Genomic DNA, 24,348 nt, shown 5'->3' with positions numbered 1-24,348 from the left:
TTTACTTTATGATTTTGTAGTTGTTTCTAATTGTGGACATCATCGAACAGAAGTTGGGTAAATTACGAATACATTATGTGAGTACTGTTAAAGCTTTGGAAAGATGAACAGCATGCAATTGCATTATGTTGGTGTACATTCTCCAAAACAAGGTAAATCAAGAGAAAAACTGGAAGCAAAATTTTTTTCTCTTTCATTGTCAGCCTTGTTGTCAGGTGCGACGGAGAGGATGCAGTCTCCCACTTATGACGAACATGTGTTTCACGAACCTTAGTGAAGAGAAGAACATTGATCATATCATGTCATCACAACACGAACTGTTTTACAACAGTAACTTCAAGTTCTGATCTTTCTCACTGACATCAGTATTGCTTCATGAACCTGAGGCAGATATTAGAACATAAAAGGATCGAAAAAACAACATAAAAAAGTCAATCAACATCATGCGCAAAGTTGTGATTTTGTTTCTTCTGTTATTTGCCTTTTTGGCTGTGGCAGCTCTCTCGGTTGATGGAGCTCTTAATTCACATGAAAGCGTTACTTTGGCTGTCAAAGGAAAAGGTAGTAAAAGTGGCAAAGGTAAAGGTGGCAAACGAGGAAAAGGCAAAGGAAAGGGAAAGAAAAGCAGAGGAAAGGAAAAGAAGGGTGGCAAGAAACGTCATACCAGTAAATGTAGTAACAAGGCATGCGTTATTCGTTGCAGCACTGGTCTCATGAAAGATCGTCGAGGATGTCAAATCTGCAAATGCTGTCCTCCTGTTTGTAAAATGTATTGCTCCAAAGGATTGGCCACTGGAAAGAATGGCTGCAAGATCTGTTCATGCAAGAAATAAACAGTTCGAACAAGTCAAGCATTACAATCTCAAATAGCTCAAAAATTGGAGAAAATTGTTAATTTATGATAATTCGAAGGAGACCATGATTATAGGTCTTCCAATTCTGCATATTGTTCTTGTGGATCCAATTGAATATTACCAGAATTAGATGGTTTTCTAGCACTGCGTTTTTTGTAACACCTGTAACCCACACATCCTCCGATAACAGCAATACATCCACAGCAACAGACGAGCAAACTCAACACTACAATAACGACCACGTTTCTCAACATGGTGCTATTATAACCGGGAGCTGAATAATAGAAAATAATTTCGGGAGCTGACTCGCTAATGCTGCATTTTCCATCATAATCAAAATCTGGAGCCATACATGAGAGAGGATTCAAATTGATGGCCACTTTGACCGTGCTCTCCTTTTCATCATGACTATAACGTACACAGGCCGACGAGGACACATTTTCAACTTTAATTCCGCACAAGTGATAGGAATCTTTAAGGCCTTTTAAGCAAGCTGATAGATGCACTCGATCTGTTGGTTGAAGAGGAGCACTGAGTATCATTGAATACGAATTTGGAATGGTTAAATTGACAAACACAAATGTGTTCTCAATACAGTTTTCATCGTAGGTTTCAAAATCACCAGTATACCATGTACCTGTTTTGAAATCAGAATAAAAGTAATTGGAGGATGATGAGCCTCGTTTCTTCTCTATTTCAGACAACACTTGAGGAGCGGAGTGGTATAACTCGGCAGACTCCCTTACCAGCCTTTTGAGGTGTACCATTGTTGTTGTTGTTGATGATGATGAAGAAACAGATGCTGTGGCCACCTCAGCAGAAGCAGAAATGAGTGTTGTGTAGAAGAGAAATAAGGTGGCTATCATTGCCATCAGTATTAATGGTGGTGATGATTTGACAAAAGTTGGCATGATCTTCATACTTGCTCTATGGTTCGGATTATTGGTGTTTGATATTTGGTTTCTAGAGAAAAGATCTTGATGATCAAATTCTTCCTTATGATGATGAGGATGGCGTGAGTGGTTGGGTCTACTAGGAAGAAAGGCTTTGTTTTTTTGTGCTGAGCAATAAGTGAACGAGCCATGTGGGTTCGATTCTTTCTTTGCCTTCGAATTCGAAATGTGTTGGATCCTGATGACCCTGAGGATAGAGATTCAAATAGAATACATTGCAGGCGTCTATTTGCAATGGCAATGATATTTCTTATGGGGAGATGATGTTCGAATGGAGTCCTCGTTGGTGATCTCTCCGCTCTGAAATATGTTTTCAACGTAATCCACATTTGGGTAGCCACCACATTCGTGTTGACATTGTGAGCTTGTGAAAGATGAATCTGTCTGGATATCTTCAGTGTGTGAAATAAGGTCCATAGTAGATTCTTTGGATTCACTCGAATGACATTTACAAAATGTGGCTTGATTGGAACAATAATGTTTCTCAGTTTGTCCAGTTTCAGAATTTGTTGTCACGACTTGATAGGGAATGAGAGAGCCTCCATTCTTTCCACATTCTTCATTACAAGACTTTCGAGTTAAACTGTAGGGAGAATTCTTGGCGTGTTTCTCTAAGAAGAGACAAATCCTATGATAGAGCTTCTTATTTTCTCGGAATGACCCTGAATTGAACTGTTGTTTCTCTTGAAGAAAATAGTCATAAACTATATTCTTTGAGCAGATACATTTCGATTGGCAACCATTCTTTGCTCGTTCAATGTCCAAAATATATTCATTTGGGCAAATCTTGTCACAATTCTTCACAGGTTCTTGTTGATAAGTCATTTGATTTGGTCCACAATAACACTCACATTCGTTACAGAGCGAATTCAATTTGTGGGAATATTTAAAAACTCCTCCAAATTTACAATGATATTGACAATCTTGTTGTGACTTTGGTTCTTGATAGAAGTGTGGACATGTTTTGTGATTGTTCTCTTGTTCGATCATATCAGGATGAATCTTCTCGTGAGAGGAGCGAGCTGACCGTGAATGTGATTTTGTGGTCTGGCTGGTCTCCAATTCATTGCTGTCATTGTGCTGATGATAGAGTGGAGGAACTGTTTCCATTGGATGATGTGGGTGAATGGGAGCTGGACAATCAGGACAGACACATTCCCCAGCAAGAACAATCACACTTCCACATGGACAAGATGTTGTTGTGGCACACTCTAATAATTCCTGAGCGTTCAGTGACACGAAGAGAGAAGCGACGCTAACCAGAAGCAACATGATGAAGACAAGAAAGAATAATCGGCTCCTCTGAAAAGCCATCTCCGTGCTCGTGTCAGATGGGAACATTTTTTGTGGTGATCACATGAGCAATATTTTAGCTTGGTTGGATTCTTTGGTTTCTGTTCGATAAGAGTAATACTAATAACGTCTTTCAAATTTGTAAGATACGAAGGTAGGTGCATGTATTTGGTTGAATGTTCTCCCTTTTACGGCATACAAGCATCATCATTTCCATTGGTCAACTTTAAACCCGATCCAAAAGTGGCTCAAAATTTTGTGGGAAGGAAAGTTTACAAAAAACTTGGATCCAAAATTTTTTTTTGAATTGCCTAACGTCAAACGCTCCCACAATTCGATCACTTGCCGTTGTTCATAAAGCATTTTAAAGAATATTCTCTAACGTTCAAACAAACTAAAAAACCAGTACATCACACGAGTACACACCCACAAACACAACCATGTCTGAACTCAAAAGACCAGCCTCCTCATACATTCTCTTCTGTAATGGTATGTAAACTGCAACAAACAAACATTTCAGGGTGTTTCTAATAAGGATTGCTAATGCTGATATATGGCTACAAAAATATCCCTACCTCGCTTTGTGGCCGTTATTGATCAATAACACCCAACAATATATATGAATGTACTCCGAATCGTTTCTCGCTGCTGATGTTGATCTATAACCACATTCTGATTGATATATATTGCAAACGAATTTAATTCGTTGTGGTGATGATGGAATTTGCCGATGATGATGAATGGCCTTTTTCATCACGAAACGTTCGAACAACCAACACCAACAACATTCAATAGATCATCGAGCTGAAGTGAAAACAAAACTCGGTGAGAACGCCAAGCCAAAGGAAGTCCAAAAGGAGTTGAGCAAATTGTGGAACGATGCTTCCGAAGCAACCAAGGAAAAGTACAAAAAGCTTTACGAAGAGAACAAGGCAGACTACAACAAAAAGGCCGAAGCATTGAAGGTCGTTGAAGAGGACAACAAGACTGAACAAGAATCTTCGGGAAGAACTCTCAGAAAACGTCCACCAAAGAAGGTTGCTGAAGAAGAGCCAAAGAAGAAGAAGACCAAGGCAAAGGGAGAATCCAAACCTCGTGGAATGACTGGCTACAACTTGTACATGAAGGAAAACAAGGAAAAGCTCAAGTCAGATAAATTGGAAGGAAAGAAGCTGACAGAAAAGGTGAGAAAGATGTGGAACAATTTGGCAGAGGATGAGAAGAAGAAGTACAATGAGAGAGCTGCAAAACTTGCTCCTGAAAAGAAGGACGAAGCTGGTTCAGCCTCTGATGAATAATTCAAGCGCTGACTCCCTTGTCGTCATAATATTCACTGCGCACACTGTAAATTTCTGCTCCTCACATCATGTGTACAAATACTTCTCTTTCACTGTTGATGCACATACAATCTCCCTCTAGATTCTCCCCTAGATTCTTCCATTATCCAAATACACTCAAACTGTGGACGTCCACAACACACAATAAATAAGCAATTCTTTATTATCTTAATTGGGTGCTCTTTCTGACTTGATCAAAATGGTCATGACTCGTTTCCTTAATGACTCCAAAACACAAACCAATCACTGTCATCGAAGCAAGTGACAAAAATTCCCAAACTGTTGTGTCAAACATCGTTTCCGGTTTGCACTTTAAAAAAAAAGCAATCTTTCAAAACTCCAGCGACACTCTTTTTCAAAGCATCCCACAATATCTCTCCTTTTACACTCAGAGCTCTGAAGCACAGCGATAATATTATAGGCAGCATTCAAATTGACACCCAACCGTCATTCTTTAATACACTCTCGTCATGGGCAATCAACCACACAAATCCTCTGAAGTTGAACTCTCGCATCATCCCAATACAACCACCACCACCAACAATGACTCATCACATCACTCCAACAGCTGTTCAACCAAAGCCACTCTCATCAATTGCTTCGCTCTCGGTGATGAAATGATCTATTATTTGTGGCGATTCTATGATTGCGATAATAATCACGTTCTTGACAAGAACGAAATGAGAACCTTTTTGACCGAGCTTATTCATACCTTGCACGATGTTTGTTTACGAAGTGAATTGATGACTTTCGGATGCAATTCCAATTCTTCCTCTGATACAACCAAACGCTTATCAGGTACTGTCAACACAGAATCATTCTCAGCACCTTCCTCTCCGAAACAAGCGTCTCATGCAGACCCAAAAAAGTTACATAATTCAAGTGCCAGTGAGATCCCAAGAACGGATCATGGCGGATTTTTTACAAGCGAGAGTGTAAGTCTAGACTTTCCCGAAATTGTCAACTCTCCTACACCTGTTTCTCCTCTCTCTGAAGAGAAGAAGAAATCTCGATTTGGATTTTTGTCACGAAAGAAAAAGTCATCCGCAAGCACCAGTCGAATGTCTGTCGACCTCTCAAAGTCCTCAATTCCTGTTCAAGAAACACAACAACCACCTTCTTTAAAGAGTCAAAATTCAGCGATAAGAATGCAAATGAGTTCAGATGTCAATTCCATGAAGAGACGCTCGGTGGCAGTTGTCCCAATGACAGGTTTGACTCCACAACATCATTTGGAGCAAATGCTGACTGGAAATTCACAGCAAGATGAAATTCGAATCAAGTGGAGAAAAATTAAGGAGGTAAGTTTTGCATTTTCTTTTCGTTTTGATATTGATCTATCATTGGTGTTGTCATGATATTTCAAATTTTGGAAACAACACATGTATAGAAAATGATGTCTTCTATTGACGATATTATTCAAAAAACAGATCTCGATGGTGATGGTAATATTAATTATCAAGAATTTTTAGAATTTATGAAAAACTTTGATGCAAGTGAAATGTTGACAGATATTGAACCTTCTCAAGTCAATCAAATCTTGTCACAACCTTTTAATCTTTTAGAGGAGGATTTATCTATTGATAATTCAACAATTTCAGAACTTACAAATGAATCAAAGAGAAAATCGCAATTACTTCAAGTTCTCTCACAATCTGCATCTCCAGATTTATCCGAGACAGGAAAAGCCAAAAAGAAAGAATATTCACAAGGAGACTTATTTAATGTGGCTGTTTTTGGTAGTATAAAAGAAACTCTCGAGTTATTGGAAAACAATTCTTTGAATATTGACAAGAAAGAGCTAAATTCATGCCTTCGACGAGCCATTGTCGATAACAATTGCTCCAAATCTCGATTACTCCTTAAATATGGAGCAAGTGTTTGCCACTCCTACTCAGATGCTCCTTGTACAGAAGAAATTCATACCAATTTTGACTTGTTAACATCTAGTTTGTTAAAATCACTTCGATCTTACTCTCCATGTATGGATGGCTCAGAATTAGAAAACTTTACTATCATTTTACGATTATTAATCTCCAAAGGATGGTTCTCCCCTGACCTAAAAGATGAAAATGGAAAGGATTATCCTCCTCTTTCATCCAATATCATTTATGAAGCCATTCTTTCGAATAATGACAGCATGAGCATGTATGAAGATGAGTTGCGAGAAGCATTATCTGAAACTCGATCTTTTGAGGAATTGGAACAAGAATATTCCTACAAATTTGAGGAATAATTTTTTTAAGGTCAAGTTCCAGTTGTTGTTGTAAAGTGTTAAATATATAAAATATCCAAAATCCCATTCCGAAACAAACGTTTACATGTTCATATTCCACTTTGAATCTCCTCATTCTTTCGATTTCACACAAAAAAATGTCATTGAAAAACAAATCATCTTCCTCTTTGAAACAACAACAAACATCCTCAAAATCAACGTTGAATCATCATTCTTCCAGAAACCATTCAACACCAACACCCTCATCGAAATCCTCATCTTCTTCTTCAACACCAAACTCCTCATCGTCATTAAAAAACACCTCTCTCCTTTCCGATCCTTTTCTTCAGACCTGTTCCATGACCAAACAAAGTGCTTGTTGCATTCTCATTCCTTCATCATCATCGTCAACCAATGATAATGACTCAACGAATACATCTTGTTCTCTCTTGTTTGATCACATTCAACATCTTCGACAGGAATGGGACAAGAGTTTCTCTCGATGGGAACCTCATCTCAATCTCTTGTATCCCTTTATTCATAAAAAGAATTTCTTTCGAGCAAAACAATGTATTGAACAAGCCATTCAAGAGCATTCGATTGAAAAATTTAGAGTCGATTTTCCACCTCATCATGTCTATTGTCGAGAATTTTCAAAATTTGTCATGACAAGTCCGTGTGAACAAGCTCAATTAGAACAATTTCAAAAAATCTATCGAGTGTTGAAGGAAATATTTCCACAATGTTCGTCAACTGGTAGTTCTCTTCAAGAGCATGCATCCACTGGTCGTTCATTGTCCTCTTCTTCTTCTTCATCAAAAGAAGAAGAAGAAGGCAATCATGAAGAATTTCATCCTCATTTAACTTTGGGACAATTATCAAATTCAAATTTAGCCAATGTGAAATCAAAGCATGCACGAAAAGCGACTTCTCAGAATTCTGATGACAACGAGAATGAATTTGAAAAATTGAAACAAGCTTGGATGGGAGGATCGTTTGAGGCGACGGAAATTGTGTTCTTGTGGAGAGAAAATGTCGAAGATCCGTTTCATGTGGCTGAAAGAATTTCACTTTTGTGAACATGTGTTGTGAAGTGACAAGACGTCGAAACACTAAACATTTGAAGAAGATTAATGACAAGATTGACGACAACAAATTCTTGAAATTATCATCTAGTAGTACTTGGTGGACGTTATGAATTTGTGGATTTTTGAGAGGTCTTTGGCAAATTCATATGAATACTTGATAATACGGAATCACTTTCAACATTTTCTAAAACACCAATTTCCTTCAGGAATGATTTTTTAAATGCAATTTACTTTCCAATTTTATCAAATGATTTTTGGAACCTTTCCAATGGAGATTGTATTTTACATCAAATCAAGTAAACATGAGATTCCTTGTGTCACCCTAAATCTCGATTTATTTGATCTGAAAGGAAACACCTCTCGAGAGGACGAAATTGAGAACTCCACAAAAAAATTGCCACTACTACTCTCTCACACAGAGTTGTCATCCTTCTCTCAATCCTTCTCACTCCTGTTGTGACTCCTATGTTATTAATACTATTCATTGTTGCTGTCACATGCGGTGTTACTCTCCATTGGCTTTATCACCACATTTATTTACCTTATTTGGATTGTCAAATCGATTTGAAGCAAGTGAAAAGAATTCCATCCATTCCTCCGAATTCCGAGAATCCAAATGCTCTCCTTGATACGGCTGTGATTGTTGGTGGAAGTTTTGCAGGACTCTCCACTGCCATGGTGTTGAGTTCATACTTTAGAAAGGTCATTATTATCGATCGAGGCCACATGGTAGAGAATGAATCCATTACAGACTCGAGACAGGGACAACAAGCGCATGTGATTGCTTATCGATCGTTATTGATTTGGGATCAATTATTGCCAGGCTTCTTGAAAGAACTTGAAGATTTAATTAAAAAGAACAAATTGAATCAATGGGTCTTTCCAAGCAAGGAATTGAAATATGACTTTAAGGGAATGAACATTTCAGACACATCTGCCATGAGAAAGAATCCATTGGTTTTTGCCACAAGAGGTCAAGTAGAAACTGTGTTGCGTCGTCGCGTTCGTTCCGAATTAGGAAATGTAAAAATCTATGAAGGTTATTCCGTCCATTCACAAGGTATTCATTATGAAAGAAAAGACGCAGATCACTCTTTGAAAATCACTGCAGTGACAGCCACAAAAATTGATGACCAAGCTTCCTCTCTCACATTTCCTTGTGATTTATTTGTCAATTGTGCTGGCGCTGGTTCTCATCATTTGTTGAAACACATTGAAAAGGAATTGCAAGTGAAAGGGTCCTTAAAAACCTCTGTTCTTACTCCTTCAAGTATTGATTGTAAAATTCGTTATCAAACCATTCTCTTTGAACCAAAAGAAGGCACTCTTGACAAGGATGGAAAAATTGCTCTCAACACTGTTTGTGAAAAAGTTGTCAATCAGAATCGAAAAATTGGAGATTTTTACACCATTGTGTATCACATGTTATCGTATCCTAGAAGAAGAGGTTTTCTTGCCATGCCTTATTCCAATGATCAATATTTAGTGCTCATAGCAACCTTTAATCAAAAGATAGACCCAATCGATGAAGAAAATGCAAAGGAACGAGTGTTTGAATTTGCTCAACAAGGTTCCATCGAAAATCCATTGCTTGAAAAAGATGTTCGACAAGTCATGTCAAAATTCAAAGATCGAGCTGTGAAGGTCATTCCCATCTTTGAAAAAAGTGGAAGTGAATTTGTGCATTATGAAAAATTGAGAAATCAATTAGAAGGATTTTTAGCTTTGGGTGACTCTGTGGCAAGTTTGAATCCTATTTATGGACAGGGTGTCACAATGGCTGCTGAATCGGTCTTACTCTTAAATGACCTTATTCAGAAACAATTGAAAATTTCCCAAAAAGGAAATCTTTTTAATGCTCGATTTTGTTCGAGTGTTCAAGAGGCCCTTTCAAAATCCTATTTCATTCCATGGCTTCTCTGCTCCACCACAGATCTCAGTTATGACTTTGCCAAATTCACTAAAGATCTTCAATTACAACGTCTCATCAGTCCCATCATGTGTTGGTTGTTGGATCGATTGTTTTTAGCAGCAAGTCAATATTCATGGGCTTCTGAATACTTTTTGAGAGTGGTTTTGATGGAACAAGGTTTTCGAAAAGAGTTGTTGAATCCAGTGTGGTTGTTTGGATACTTGTTTTGGAAAGAGAGTTTGGCGATGGTGTGTGGAGTGGTGGCCACATTGTATTTCATGAAATTTGGTTCTTTTTCTTCGTATCCATAGTGTATGTGCTGGTTGTTGTTGTTGAAGTGCTACTTTGTGAAGGACAACACCAATATTTCACATCCTTTTTTGGAAAAATAAAGCGCTCTGCATTCTTAAAACCTTAAAAACTTGAATCTTGTGAATGGATCTAAATAATAGAATAATACATGATTATCATGGAACTCTGTTTGACATCCAATGAACATAAAAAACTTTATACAAAGAAGAATTTCGTTGCAACATGTCTCTTGAGATGGATTCCGAACTGGAGTTCTTCCATTACACTCTCTTGATCTCATCCAAAAAGAATTGATCTCATCCAGAGAGACACAAACTGTCAAGAGAGATCCATTCAAATTTCAGTATATATTCATTGATCAATTTCCATGTTTTCCCCAACACCACGTCGATAGAAGATTACTTCAACAACAACAAAAAACAATTACTCAAAGAAAGGCCTAATTCTTTGTATCATTTCTTGACGTTCCAAAGCACTCAACTCTCTATTGTTATTTAATCCTTTTTCTTCTGTTACTACAATTATAACATGTATCAATGTGTGAAAAAGTCCAATTATTATTTATGGAATACCAATTTTGAGAAGGCCAAAGAATTTTGTGTTCCGCATCAACACATTCCTCGGATTGCTCTCAATTATTCCTGTATTAGTAGGTATTCTTTGTCATTATGATTGTCTTTCGAAAGACATTTTTTCTAACACGCACACACTTCTCCGAGTGAATCATTCAAATGAAATGATTGAATTTCACACACCAACCTCTCCAACCATTCATTCATTCCTTCACCCATTATTTCACCAACCATGTATTTCAAACACTCAACTTTCCGTTCTTTACAAATTCAATGAAATACATTATTCACAGATAGTTTCTTGGCTGGAATTTCAGGTGAAAGTTCAGCTCGTGACAAAGCTTTTGCTGATCTCGAACAAGCAGAACAATCTCTTAAAAATTGTTATTACAAGGAAGATATTTTGAAACTCATTGAACAAGTGAAGGAATTGAATAAGGAATGTGTCAGTCAAACAAATCAAAAGAGAGATGTAAATGCAGTGGCCACTGAAGAGGATTTTGATATTATTACCAATACTGAACATGCAAATTATATGGAATTGGAGAAAATGACACCTGATCAACAATATTTTAATTATGAATTGGATTTAAAGTTGTGTGACGCTGAGAATCACTTGTTGAGAGGACTCTTGCAATTTATGGGTGGATCTTATTTGAAAGGTTTTTACAATTTAAGAAAATCTTATTTGAAATATAAGGAAGTTTATCATCAAGCAGAAAGTTTGAAGAATGAATCCAAACAATCCAACAAGTTTGTTCATAGTGACGTTTTATTTGGTTCTTATTTTGGAATGGGGTAAGTGAAGAATGTGACCATTGACTTCAAATTGATTTCTTCTTCTTTCAATGTTTGACATTGATGTGACATTTCACCATTTAACTCCCTTACTTGCATCACTTTCTCACCACTCTCGCAGCATGTTCAACTTTATCCTTAGCGTTCTTCCACCCACCCTTGCCAAAATTTTAAGCGTTCTCGGATTCGATGCAGATCGTGAACTCGGACTCGATCTCATGACACAATGTTCTCAATATGGAGGTCTCCATTGTGGCCACGCCTCATTCATGTTGTGCATTAATTACTTGTTTGTTCCAAGAGCATTCAATGGACGTCAACAAAATCTCACCAAAGTGAAGCCCATTCTCGACATGGTGACACGGGCTTATCCCAATAGTGTTTATTTCAAGTTTGTCATTTCACATTATGATTTAAAGGCTGGAAATTTGGAAGGATGTTTGAATAATATTCGACAATGTGTCAATGGAATTCAACAAGGAACTTGTTACACTCCATACAATTATTTGACCGAGTTGGGCATTGGATTAATGTTGAGTTTGAAATTTGAAGAGGCTGAACAAATGTTGTCAGATATTGTGGAAAAACAAGAACACATGTTTGACAGCAAAGCGAATTGTGCACTCTTCTTGGTCGTGTGTCGAATTTTTAAAGGAGATTTAAAGAGAGCGAATGAATTAATTTCCAAATTATCAGATCATGTCTCTAAAAGTAGCAAACTCTTGTCTGAAAATATTGAACTCTTAAAGTATGTGAAGAGTGACGATGAGAAACAACTCGTCATGGTCTCCTCCTTCTTCCAATTGTTATATTTGAGAAGAGATTTAGCGAATTTGAAACCTTCACAAATTGAACCCTTATTTGAATTATTTAAAAAGTACACAGAAGGTGTTGTGATGGATGAAAAATCCAAAGTTCATGGAGATGTTTATGCTGGAATGGCAGTCATTCGTGCTCAAGTCTACAATGTGTTGGGAGATCATGAAAAGAGTTTACAAGAATTTCACACAGCTCTCTCCTATGAACACAAAATCAAATTTGAAAAACAATGGATTGCATTCTCATACTATGAATTGGCAGAAAACAAGTATTTGAATGAGTACAAGAGGGAAATGAGTCATCCACCACACGAAGATGTTGCTGCTTCTGCTTCTTTATTGAGTGAAAGCAAAAAGAAACAACTGATTGACATGCTACACGATGTGAAGGATAATCTTGTCAAGTGTAACAAGTACAGTGGATATCCATTTGAAGAAGTTTTACATACACGAGCCAAGTTGGCTTTGAAACAAGTGGAAGAGGATCTAAAAATAATATCACATTCTCGTCATCATTGAAGATGTGCTCGAAGGTATGAGAAGTGTGAAATGTTGGTCCAATTAGAATCGAAGAATTCTTATAAAATACCATGTCAAATAATAATAAATTCTCTCTTTTGATCTCACTCTGACATTCAGCCAGACAAAATAAAATCATCACTCCCCCAAGTGGGCTCGAACCACTGACCTGCAGATTAACAGTCTGACGCTCTACCGACTGAGCTATGGGGGATATTCATGAATTCTAGTGCAAAACTTTTTAGGTTTAATGATCATTGTACAGTTCTTCATCATCGAGTCCGAAAATTACTTTCTTTTTTGATTGGTCGAGTTTGGATGGTGTCTTGTTTCGATGATATGTTCAATTTAACAGTGTCATTAATTAAATCCTAATATATTTTGAATTTTGAAAAAAAAATTTGCAAGCATTCTTCGCTGACATGACTGAAGACTGGGAACAAGCCGAAATCGATAGCAAGCCCTTCGCTAATACAAATGAAGGAGAAGAAGACTGGGAAGAATTCGATCTTGATGCTGTTGAAAAAAAACAACAAGAAGAGTTGAAGAAAAAGCAAGAGCAACAAGCCGAACTAGAAAAACAAGAAAAACTAAAGAAACAACAACAGAAAGAAAAGAAAAAGAATGAACGTCCAGTGGCATCGCCAACAGCACCAACATCCGGTTCGGGAGCCGAGAATAAGAAGGCAGAAGGAATGTATCTAGACTATCAAGAAAAGAAATCTTCCTATGATGAAGCCGAAGCTTTAGTCGGCGGAGGAGAATTTGTAAAACCAAAGATTGATTTGTTGCAACCAAAAACTGAAAAGGAATTCCAAGAATTTGGTAGATTGGTTGCTGAAAAGTTGTGTGAATTTGATGTAAGTAATCGGATTAGCACCTGCTCAATTTTTGAATCATCATTATCCAATAATCATGTTGATTATTGCCATTTCAATATTGTTATTGGTTCCACCTTATAATTGTTCTAAATTGAATTTTTGATACATTTCTATTTAATATGGTCGATAACTTGAAATTGCCAATTAATTGAAAATTTTGTGCAATCATTAATAATAGGAAAGCAAATATTATATGGATTTGATGAGATTAATTATCGAAGAGGCAACTGTCAATTTGGATAGTGCTCAGCTCAGAGACTTGGCAAAACATGTTACAAACGTTTCTAACAAGAGACTGGAGGAAGAAAAGGAAAGAAAAGGAGGAAAGAAAAAGAAGAAGACAAACATCAACCTGGAAAGAGACATTAGTTCAAATGCCGATCCATTTGCAGACTTGGGTGACGGCACTGGTGGACGTACACGATATGACGATGATGATTTCATGTAAGCCTTAGTATGAAGAGACTCCTATTTATTGTTGGCTTGTGTGTTGACAACAGCAATGAGATTTGGATTCCCTTGAGCAAATTCGTATGTTATTGTTGCTAACATGATGTGTCCAACTAAGAGAGAAATTAATTTTGCTAAAGTTGATCAATAAACCATTATCGATATGGTCGAAAATAGTTTATACAACTGACTCATGCATTCCCCACAACAGTTTCGATCGGTGGCGAACGTTGTGCTCTCGAATTGAAGCCCCTTCCTGGAACTTGCGGACTCTCTCGGGTATACATCTCTCCAACTGTCGACAAACAGACACTTTGACCTGCCCCGTATCAACATCATAAAAAATATAGGCAGCGAGTTTGTTCGAACAAAAATCATCGATTCTCTCAAAGTCAAGTGCTATGAATATCTTTGTATCGAGTTCATCAGACTGCCATGGCATCCTCAGAAAACAACAACAACAACAACTTCACTTCGCCTTATTCATCTACCTCCAAGACCTACAAGGAAGATGAACAAGATCGAATTTTCCAACAACTGCTACATCCTGAAAAAGAGCTCAACAAGATCGGAGTTAGCCTAGCACTAGTGCCCACCCTCTACGGAATACTATTTTGTTGGGAGAGAGGAATTCAGGCATTCCTTGTGCTCACCTTTGGAGAAATTTCATCACAAATTCTGCTCAACGTGGTGATTCAACGATTTGCCACGAACTTGACGCAATTTTCAGTTATCAATTTGTTTCGAATTCCCATTATCATGAGTGTACAGTTTTTCATGTATTTCTTTTACGGACCCTTAGTGCCCTATCACGTATTTTCGATATTCCGAATATTAATTGCCTCAAATAATTGTTATTATGACATTCGATTGTTACTAGTACATGGGCTGGGAAATGTAATCTCTACCGTTGGAGGCATGTATTATTCATATCTCAAAGAACGGCATACGCTTTCTCCGTGTGAGGAGGCCATATTTCCCCACAAGTTGATGGAAGTGATTGTTTTACAGTACTTAGTTTGGGTCGGATCAATATTATTTTCGTATTATGTCAAAAAAAGAAATGATGAGTACACGGAAAACCAAATAGAGATTGCAAAGGAAAAACATCTCAACACTGAAAAGACAAAGTTCATTGCCAATTTGAGTCATGAAGCGAGAAATTCATTGCAAGGAATCATGGCAACAGTGGAAGTTTTGAAACACAAATTTCATGATGGAATTTGCATGAAGAGTTGTGAACATTGTTTCAAAAAGGACAGTGCCATTTCTGAATTGATTGGAGATATTCAATCAAGTGCATCCATATTGTTGCACATTTTGTCATCCTCTTTGCAAATGAGTTCACTTGAAATGGGAACCATCAAATTGAAGAATGAAGAATTCAACATTTTATCATTATTTGAATCAATGACAGGAGTATTTTCATTGGAAGCTCAAGGTAAAAACCTTTCATTGAATTCATTCTTTGATGCATCCAAAGTTCCATTGAATTTGAAAGGAGATTCAGTTCGAGTGAGTCAAATATTGATGAATATCATTTCGAATGCCATCAAATATACTTCTCAAGGATTTGTGAGAGTGAATTGTACATGTGCAAATGAAAAAGAACTTGGAGAATTTTACAATGAAATTGAAGAAGAAAAGAGTTATGTGAAATTTGAATGTATTGACACTGGATGTGGAATTGCTCATGATCAACTTGGAAAATTATTTCAACCCTATTCTACGATTGATTCAAACACGGATGTCACTCATCGGTTTGATTTTTATTTCAAAACAGTTTCAAACAATGCAAGTGTCAACAACGGAGGAAGTAGTTTGATCAATACAAATAGAAATGGTTTGGGTTTGAATATAACAAAACTACTGGTTGAGAAAATGAATGGAAAAATTCAAATTGCCAGTGCATTATCTAAAGGAACCACCATCAGTGTAATAATTCCATTCGAGAGAGTGAACGACCGCCCTGCTCTCAAAGAAGGAATTAAGGAAAAACTACCTGTCAATAGCATACCAACGATACTAAGCGAACCATATCCACCAAATGGGAAGTTTTCAGCTATTGTGATTGATGAAGATGAATATTTTAGGAAAAACTTGATACAGTATTTGGAATTGTTCAAGAGGGTGAATACCATTTTAGAATTTGACTCTTTTCAAAGCTTTTCAAGTGATTGTGATCACACTCTACGTTTCTCTATAACGCCACCACAACTTGACTCTCGTATTCTGGTATTTTGCATGGAAGGGGACATGCAGAACACTTCTCAACTCATTCTCAAGTATCGAAGTGATTGTAATAATATCCAAATAGTCCCTACCTTACCAAGAGGAGCAACAAGACTATTTTCTCACAAGGTGTATCTTTCAAAGCCAGTTCATTTTTCTGATTTATTTGAAATTGTTGTTGGAGGCAACATGGAACAGGAGCAACATAAGGGTCAACCTATTGAGAACAGAACAAACACCGACGATTTTCTCGCAAAACCAGTCCTCGTTGCAGATGATAATGCAGTGAATCGAAAAATCTTGGTGAATATTTTGAAAATAATTGGATTCAAAGATATTGACACAGCAAATGATGGATTGGATTGTTTCAACAAATTCAAACAGAAAGATTATTCATTGATTTTGTTGGATTGTTTCATGCCTGTCATGACGTAAGTAATAATTCAACATGCATTATTTAAATCTTTTTAATTTAATCATGCTCTTTATTTTACTCTCATCATCAATGTTTATGAAAACAATCACTGAATGTCTTTGATTGTTCAATGAATGAAACGATTCAGTGGAAGAGAATCATGTGAAATGATTCGAAATTTTGAAAAACAAAAAGATCGTGGAGAAAAACGAATTCCAATTTTTGCCATCACTGCAAACACATGGGAAACAAAAGAACAACTCTTATCTCAAGGTTTTGATGATGTTTTATACAAACCCATCTCCCTCAATGATTTGAGAAATAAGATTATGGAACTAAATTTGGGCATTCCACCATCCAACCAAACTTTCAGTGGCTGCACTGATCCATCTGGTTTGTAACACCAAAAGATGGGCAGAACACTTTTACTTGGATACAATTAATTGTCTTCTACAAGTTGGACATGTAGTTTAAAATATGAACCAAATGACGCAAATCATGGCAAATGAAATCAGGTTGATACTCTTCAACACAATGTGTGTGAGTGTCTGTCCAGTGCATTTCAGAAGTGTAGAGACAAGAAAAAGCCCCAGCGTTTTTGGCACACAAAATATCATGAAAGGAATCCCCAACCATTAAAATATTTGATGGTGATTTTAAATTCAATGTTTGTGCAATATGTAACAAACATCCAGGATTTGGTTTGTAAGGTAAAAATTCTCTAGAGAGCAGAATGGTGAAAAAATCAGAATATTTTGGTCCCAATTTGTCAACAAAGAACTTTAAGCTTTTTTTCTGAATTGCGTGTCACCACAGCAAAATGTTTCGAAGTTTCGACCACAGTAGAATTTGTATTTTGTTGTTGTTGTTGATCTGGAGGTGGTGCTGTTGTTGTTGTTTCCGTTTCGACCACCAAATTGGTTTGATTTTTTGGTATAAGTTGGGTCATTTTCAATTTTAAGAGCTCGTCCAATAAGTCAAATAAATGTGGTTGAAATGCAAGTTTAGCATTCGCTTCTTCCTCAATACGATCAATAATATCGAAAAGTCTCTTCTTTTCATTTTCATCACTCAAAGCATGAATGGTCGTTAATAAATCTTGTGGAGCTTGAATTCCTGTTTCCGTACGCATCTTTTTAAAATCAATACATGGAATTGTGAGAGTACCATCCATGTCGAAAACAATGGATTGAATATTTGGTTTGGGATGATTCCATGCTTCAAATCTCTTGTGAGCAAAATAATAATCTTGTGAAGCAGTTTCGTCCGACGACTGCAGATGGACGGAACTATTTTGTTGACCAACACTCAACGTTGAACCATTATGAGTGCTTGTTATTGTGGTGGTGAGTGGCACACTAGCGGAAGCAGAGGATTGATTCGCATTCAACACAAATACTTTCCGATAGAGTTGATTGAAGTGAGTGTGATGATTATGTCGCAGAGAAGAGAACTTCATTTTTTAAAGACTGAGGCAAATCAGTTGTCAAATCTTTAAAAAGATGAAAAAGAAAATCGAATATATTTGGTATTATTGAAATTTCAGAGCTGATCACCCTCCTCCAAAAAAATAAGGTTTTGGTTCTCCATCCTTACTTAATCGAATATCTCCTGCCCATTGATCGGGGAGTTTGCAAGTGGCATAAATAGTACATGCTTGCGAATAAAATCGACACATGGCCATTACAAAAGGATTACTTGTGGTGCCAGTTCTAATTTGTTTGGTTACTTCGAGGCATTGCTCGAATTTTCTAGATTGAAATAATGAAACAACTTGTGAAATAGTAGAGCTTTCAAAAAGATCTGCATTTTGAATAATGGTTGTCCATTTCTTTCCTTTGATGGCATACAAATCACGAGCAAATTGCTTCCCTTTCAAAATAAATTTTCCAATATAAATAATGTAGGCATCTGTAATGGATAAATGACTCGAATTGATAACACTCTCAGTGACAATGATTCGAGATTTAAATGACCTGGTGAGCGATTCACAACGAGAAGCAACATTGGTCGTATCAGAGATGACAGTAGCATCTAATCGGTCTTCATATCCAATAGTTCCCAGACTCACCTTTGTTGTTATCATTTGTTATTATTAAATAATTTGAGAGTTTTTCACACGTTATTTTTTTCATAATCAATAATAATGGTTAACGGTTAATATTAAAGCAAATGAAATCGTATTTGCACTTACAACGCCATTAGAGATACCAATTCCCATTTTTACGTTATAAACATTCTCCTTATTGAATTTTTCCAATTCTGATATCATTTCCAAAGAAGCACTCACTGCTGATTGAGGGTCAGGAAACAGTGCCAAAATACCATCTCCCAATATCTTATCGATAAATCCGCCATACTTGCTTATGGGAGGTGCTATCTGCAGTAAGAATTGTAAATTTATAATGTTTGTAACCAAGAAACATGTGGTTGAAAAATACTGACCTTAAACAATAATTGATTGATGAAACCAAATCCTTCTTTAGCGGAAAGAGACTCTATCAGTTCTGTAAAACCATAAATGTCTGAAAAAAGCACAGTCATCTCACGAGCAATAGCATCTCCAGGTTTGACTTTGGTCACATGTGACTTTCCAAGGAGCTTGAGAAATTCAGATGGTAAAAATCTAGCATATGACTTATTGATAGAACTAAATATCTTCGCATTGTCAATACTAATGGATATGATCAACTTGGCAATATTGATCTTTTCCAAAGTGAATGCATCTTCGATTTCTCTATTTTCGAGATAGACACAACCAATCACACTTTTTTCACGTATAATTGGCAAACACAACGCAGAGGAAACATGAGATTTCTCAAAATATGGATCATATTCTCTTGATTGTGAAAATACCTGCTCAAATCTGGTACGTATTGTCCTGTATATCATGTTCAAAGGTAATCTACCAGCTAGTTTGTCAATTGATGCTTCTTCATGATTTATGTGTGGTGGTATACTCTCTTTTGGGTTTAGTTCATCGTTGACCTCTGCATCCAAATAAAGCTTATTGTTTCTTTTGAGGAGTAAACAGCTTCGGTTCGAATCAGCATGCTCATTGAGCAAAGGTAAAATGGAAATAAATATCTCTTTGAAGTCAACTTCATTGCTCTCAACAAATCTGCTCTTTGTAATGGATGTCAAAGAAAATTCTTGTTGTGCGATCGTGGTAGAACTTTTATCGGAGGAGCTTGATGACGACGGTGCAGCTGCACCAACCTCTCGTTCATAAGCGTCTATTTGCTCCTTATAATTCTCACAAATATAATTCACCATGAGTGATGCACCCATTTCATTAAATTGCTCGTACGCATTTGTAAAATACTTTCCAGAAATGCTGTCAAAGAGGTTGAGATCTTTAAATAGCTCTCCCAACTTCAAGTTGCAAAACTTGACCATAAAGTGATTTCTTTCTTGAGTTGCAAGAGTCAAACTTTGAATTAGAAGACCAATAATTTGCCTAGTATAATCATGACCAAATCTTAAATAGTCACAGAATAACTTCTCTGCTTTGATCAATGCAAATGGACTCGGGAAAATGAGAGGGTTACATTTACAAAGTCTTTCCAATCGTTGGAGTACGTCCTCAATGATCTTGTCACTTTTTTCAAGTCGTTCTTCTTGACCGGCTATGTGATTCAGAAGAATGTGCTTTTGAAATTCGCAACACACTAAACCTTGAGATATTACCAATATCCACTCAACACACATTCCAAATGTTTCTTCTTTAAAATCAAAGGTCTGTTCAATGCACGCGAAAGACTCTTCCCATTGTTGCTGAAAGTACAGAGAAATTGCTTTAAACATGAAGTGCATACATCGAAAATAGGGATAATGAATAACATCACTAGTATATGGAGGATCAAAACTCTCCTGCTCGCCACAAATAACTCTCTTCATTTCAAGAATCATATTGCTGGTATCCAAAAGATAACAATTTTCAATTCCCTTAATAATGGAAATACACTGCTTGCTTAGCTCTATGGAAGTTTTCATGTCAGAATTGGCAAAAAATAAATGATAGAACGGATAAAAGGTTATAGTAAATACTCCATAAGTCCTATTGTTGCACTTGACTGTTAATAGAAAAGCTTCTTCCACCAAGTTCCACACTTCCAAGCAATTGATATTTGGATATAAAGCAAAACTCATAATCTTCAATAAGAGACATGAAGACAATTGTAGTGGATTTTTGTATCGATTTTTTGCCAGCTCAATTGCACTCTCTATAAACAGTGTCATCCTTGGGAACAACTCAAATGTGCTCCAAAAATGGGAGCAGACTGCGAGCAAAATAGGAGATTCTGGACTTAAACCATGCTTGAGCACTTTTTCAAATGCTATGAGCACACAAGTCATGAAAATATATCTGCTATTGGGAATAAGCATACTGTCCAGAGATTTCATATGGAAGATTGCAGGATTACTCTGAGAAAGGGCTTGAATAAAATACATTTCCTCTATATCTGTCATATCAGGCAATTCTAAAATGTCCTTTTTTGTAGTAAATTTAAGAATAAGATTCTTTTTCATATCTTTCATCTTGTTGTCGATCCATTCTTTTAGAAAATCGGCATTTCTGTTTGAAGGTACCGTCAAAAATTTCAATTCCTCGAACACAGGAAAAATGTGGTTCATCAACAATTCAAAGACGGCCTCAAATTTTCCTTGAGCCAAATAACCCATCTCGAGATTATAGCAAGCCTCAAAAACATGTAATCTTGTTTTTGCTCGTTGTAGAGCAGTATTGAATATATCGATCGCAGAGCCAACATTGGTCACAAATTCGCAATTTCCTTTTATCATGAACAGCTCAAAAGTGGTCGGATATAACGGATCTTCCCAAATGTCTTTCTCGAGTTGTAACATTTCCAGAGCCGTGTTCACGAATATCGTTGCTTGCTCTACTGCACAGCAGCTAATTGCCTTTTTAGCAGCCATCTTGTTTAATTCTAACAGAAGTCTTCGCTTCTCTGAGGATTTAAGAATTTTAGGGTCTTTTGACCTATGATTTAAATGAACTACAATGTCAAATATTACATCATCCTGGGCAATTTCCCCAGTTTTGACCTTTTGCAAAAGATATTTTCCATATTTGTAATGAATCTTTGCTTTTTCTGATTCTGATATAGATGCATTTGCTGCATGTTGTAATCGGTCATGATTGAATTGGAAAGTATGGGTGTCAATATAACTGATCCAACCTTCTTTGACTCCGTGATCGAGAATTTCCTTCAGCTCCAATGCAGAGTGTTCTTCTTTTTTAATGTTGATCAAGTGAAGTAAATGTTGGAATAAAGCTTTGCATCCAATACATGAAGCATACGCTAATGCTTTTTTAGTATCTGGAAGCATGCAATCAAATCGGATCAACAAAAAGTCTACAACATTGTCTGAATATTTCACTCGATCTATTTCTTCCAAATTCCAAGAAATTGCTTGTAAAGACCGATTAAAATATATTTTTTCTTCCTTGAAAAGTGTTACGAGCAGTTGTTTCAAGAAGAATGGATTGCCTTGCGTCTTTAAATACAGCAATTTTGTGAGCTTTTCAGTATCTCGTGGGGTGCGGTGTAGTGACGCCGCAACAAGATGATTGCAATCATCTTCGGTAAGATCAGAGACTTCTATGTCTGTTATGGAGGCAATTGATCGAGCTGAATCAAGAAAAACGTTCAATGGATGAAGATGGTTATTTTTCACCTCATTATCTCGATATGCGAATATCAAAAGTAATGGAAAGCTTTCACAGGTTCCCAAACCCATAATTTCCTTCAATAGCTTCATCGATTCAAAATCTGCCCACTGTACATCGTCCAAGAAAATGGTTATCGGCTTGTGCTTCATTTGATTATATATTTTTAACATGTAAATTACTGTTTCGGTTAGTAAAGACAATTAAAACAATTTCCTTTGCTAAACATACCTCCTTGAGAAAATAATTTGATTGCTTCTTGATGTTCTTTCAAAACAATTGCACAAGATCTATTTTGACAGGACGGAAATATTAAACCAAAGCTTGGAATAGCTTCGCAAAGCATATCAAGCTGAAAACTATTAAGGCGTGTAAGAATATAGCTTCTAAATTCGGCGATAAAATCCTCTGATTCACCAAGCACTGCTTCAATTACAGTGGAAATGATAGACGTAAAGGCAAAAAAAGGAACATTTTGATTCTGATCGTACTTGGCTTCGAAGTAAGCAATAGCGTCCTTGCATCTGTTTCTAAACTCTCTAACAATACTTGTTTTGCCTGATATTATTTTATAGAAATTTAGCATATCGAACAATACTTACCAACACCGCTATATCCTCGTAGCATGATTAAAGTTGGCACTTGCATAGTGGTCATGGCTTGCAAAAGATTCTCCATTTGATCAATAATGGAGTCCCTTCCATACACAGCAAAAGGAATGGAAAGAGTTGTTTGGACGTCGTGTTGTCCTGGAATAAAGTTATGGAGGCAGAAATTGTCTGCTTTTTTCAAACATGTCAAAATACAATCTAGATCACCTATAACACCTCTCATGCAAAAGTATCTTTTTTCGATGGATTTTTGAACCATCTTGTTAATAACAAGCGAGATGGCATGAATTACAGTTGCAAACAATTCAGAACTTTCTTCCCTAAATATTTCTCTACGTTTCAAATTTTGATACAGTGATTCTGGTTGTTTTGTGATATGTGAGAATATGAAATCAGAACTTTTCACACAGCTATTGAATGGATGGTCTTTAGCAATCAATTCAAACAATACAAATCCAAGAGTGTAAATATCGCTGTAAAATCCAATGGGTTTTGGAAGGCGGCCTGTTGCTTCTGGAGATATATATCGAACATTTCCTTTTGGTTTTGAGGTGTATATATAAGGATTGGACAAGGGTAATAGCTCACTGAGGCCAAAATCAATAATTATTACTGTTGAATTACTATGATCATAAATAATGTTATCAGGAGCAAGATCGCAATGGCACACTCTCAACGTGTGCATCTGGTCAACATCCTTACATAGCTTGATGGCAATTTCTATATTCTTTTGGAGCGTATCTAGATCTGCTGTTGGATTTTCGAGAGTCAACTGTTTCAATGAGGATCCATCAATAAATTCCCTCACAATAATAAAATATTCTTTAAGATGAGCATAAATTGAAGGAGCTATCTTATTGGCGTTCTGAAGACTCTTTTCAAGATATCTGGAAATAGATGCATCTTTCTCTAATTGAGATGCTGACGAGGGGGTTAATGACATCTTTACGGTATAAACTGTATCACTGTCCAAACGAAGAGGCACAAAACCCGGGTATTCTTGTGGTACATATTTACATGTAATCACAACAGTTGTGTTCCTATCGTAATGGATAATTGGAGATGCAAAATTGTCAGCTATTACTGGTAAAAAGAATGGAGGTAGTCCCAGACTCGATGTAAAGTAATTATCATGTGATATGGGAGATTTATGCATGCTCTCTCCAGGTTGGTTCATTGAAGGCCCTCCCGAAACTTGTCTTGCACCAACAAAAGTTGATTCCGATTGTGCGAACGCGTTTGCAGCATCATGTTTGCTTTCTTCTGTTTTCGAAGAGAAATCATATGTAGGTGGCAACATTTTTCTTGTTAATTCTTAATATTCATTGTTTGTCCAAATGTGCACATGTGTTATTGTTGGATTGAGCGAGTTAAGCTCGTCGTGCACTGTTCG

General features: G+C 36.7%; 12 protein-coding genes across 12 annotated transcripts; 8 read left to right on the top strand and 4 right to left on the bottom strand.

Annotated features, from left to right (window-relative positions):
* Positions 1 to 443: 443 nt before the first annotated feature.
* Positions 444 to 833, top strand: FDP41_012593 (uncharacterized protein; the record flags this gene model as incomplete). The annotated part of the gene is made up of 1 exon (XM_044703129.1): positions 444 to 833. One exon carries the CDS (start codon positions 444 to 446, stop codon positions 831 to 833), a length of 390 nt encoding a protein of 129 aa, XP_044566046.1.
* Positions 834 to 922: 89 nt separating this feature from the next.
* On the bottom strand, positions 923 to 1,765 carry FDP41_012592 (uncharacterized protein; the record flags this gene model as incomplete). The annotated part of the gene is made up of 1 exon (XM_044703128.1): positions 923 to 1,765. The coding sequence occupies one exon, from the start codon at positions 1,763 to 1,765 to the stop codon at positions 923 to 925; it is 843 nt and encodes a 280-aa protein (XP_044566045.1).
* A 267-nt stretch (positions 1,766 to 2,032) lies between these two features.
* Positions 2,033 to 3,148, bottom strand: FDP41_012591 (uncharacterized protein; the record flags this gene model as incomplete). The annotated part of the gene is made up of 1 exon (XM_044703127.1): positions 2,033 to 3,148. The coding sequence occupies one exon, from the start codon at positions 3,146 to 3,148 to the stop codon at positions 2,033 to 2,035; it is 1,116 nt and encodes a 371-aa protein (XP_044566044.1).
* A 392-nt stretch (positions 3,149 to 3,540) lies between these two features.
* FDP41_012590 (uncharacterized protein) lies at positions 3,541 to 4,398 on the top strand (the record flags this gene model as incomplete). Its single annotated transcript, XM_044703126.1, has 2 exons — positions 3,541 to 3,589; positions 3,896 to 4,398. The coding sequence occupies 2 exons, from the start codon at positions 3,541 to 3,543 to the stop codon at positions 4,396 to 4,398; spliced, it is 552 nt and encodes a 183-aa protein (XP_044566043.1).
* A 509-nt stretch (positions 4,399 to 4,907) lies between these two features.
* Positions 4,908 to 6,673, top strand: FDP41_012589 (uncharacterized protein; the record flags this gene model as incomplete). Its single annotated transcript, XM_044703124.1, has 2 exons — positions 4,908 to 5,738; positions 5,828 to 6,673. The coding sequence occupies 2 exons, from the start codon at positions 4,908 to 4,910 to the stop codon at positions 6,671 to 6,673; spliced, it is 1,677 nt and encodes a 558-aa protein (XP_044566042.1).
* A 137-nt stretch (positions 6,674 to 6,810) lies between these two features.
* Positions 6,811 to 7,731, top strand: FDP41_012588 (uncharacterized protein; the record flags this gene model as incomplete). The annotated part of the gene is made up of 1 exon (XM_044703123.1): positions 6,811 to 7,731. The coding sequence occupies one exon, from the start codon at positions 6,811 to 6,813 to the stop codon at positions 7,729 to 7,731; it is 921 nt and encodes a 306-aa protein (XP_044566041.1).
* Positions 7,732 to 8,205: 474 nt separating this feature from the next.
* Positions 8,206 to 9,963, top strand: FDP41_012587 (uncharacterized protein; the record flags this gene model as incomplete). The annotated part of the gene is made up of 1 exon (XM_044703122.1): positions 8,206 to 9,963. The coding sequence occupies one exon, from the start codon at positions 8,206 to 8,208 to the stop codon at positions 9,961 to 9,963; it is 1,758 nt and encodes a 585-aa protein (XP_044566040.1).
* A 529-nt stretch (positions 9,964 to 10,492) lies between these two features.
* Positions 10,493 to 12,671, top strand: FDP41_012586 (uncharacterized protein; the record flags this gene model as incomplete). The annotated part of the gene is made up of 3 exons (XM_044703121.1): positions 10,493 to 10,613; positions 10,830 to 11,334; positions 11,456 to 12,671. 3 exons carry the CDS (start codon positions 10,493 to 10,495, stop codon positions 12,669 to 12,671), a joined length of 1,842 nt encoding a protein of 613 aa, XP_044566039.1.
* Positions 12,672 to 13,093: 422 nt separating this feature from the next.
* FDP41_012585 (uncharacterized protein) lies at positions 13,094 to 14,000 on the top strand (the record flags this gene model as incomplete). The annotated part of the gene is made up of 2 exons (XM_044703120.1): positions 13,094 to 13,531; positions 13,731 to 14,000. The coding sequence occupies 2 exons, from the start codon at positions 13,094 to 13,096 to the stop codon at positions 13,998 to 14,000; spliced, it is 708 nt and encodes a 235-aa protein (XP_044566038.1).
* Positions 14,001 to 14,437: 437 nt separating this feature from the next.
* Positions 14,438 to 17,050, top strand: FDP41_012584 (uncharacterized protein; the record flags this gene model as incomplete). The annotated part of the gene is made up of 2 exons (XM_044703119.1): positions 14,438 to 16,665; positions 16,798 to 17,050. The coding sequence occupies 2 exons, from the start codon at positions 14,438 to 14,440 to the stop codon at positions 17,048 to 17,050; spliced, it is 2,481 nt and encodes an 826-aa protein (XP_044566037.1).
* A 368-nt stretch (positions 17,051 to 17,418) lies between these two features.
* On the bottom strand, positions 17,419 to 18,108 carry FDP41_012583 (uncharacterized protein; the record flags this gene model as incomplete). Its single annotated transcript, XM_044703118.1, has 1 exon — positions 17,419 to 18,108. One exon carries the CDS (start codon positions 18,106 to 18,108, stop codon positions 17,419 to 17,421), a length of 690 nt encoding a protein of 229 aa, XP_044566036.1.
* A 93-nt stretch (positions 18,109 to 18,201) lies between these two features.
* Positions 18,202 to 24,255, bottom strand: FDP41_012582 (uncharacterized protein; the record flags this gene model as incomplete). Its single annotated transcript, XM_044703117.1, has 5 exons — positions 18,202 to 18,720; positions 18,844 to 19,029; positions 19,095 to 22,525; positions 22,576 to 22,902; positions 22,947 to 24,255. 5 exons carry the CDS (start codon positions 24,253 to 24,255, stop codon positions 18,202 to 18,204), a joined length of 5,772 nt encoding a protein of 1,923 aa, XP_044566035.1.
* Between the last annotated feature and the right edge of the window lie 93 nt (positions 24,256 to 24,348).

This window comes from Naegleria fowleri (assembly GCF_008403515.1).
Source record: "Naegleria fowleri strain ATCC 30894 chromosome Unknown tig15, whole genome shotgun sequence".
Classification (NCBI taxonomy): Eukaryota; Heterolobosea; class Eutetramitea; order Acrasida; family Naegleriidae; genus Naegleria; species Naegleria fowleri.
This window is presented reverse-complemented; position numbering and strand designations above follow the sequence as displayed.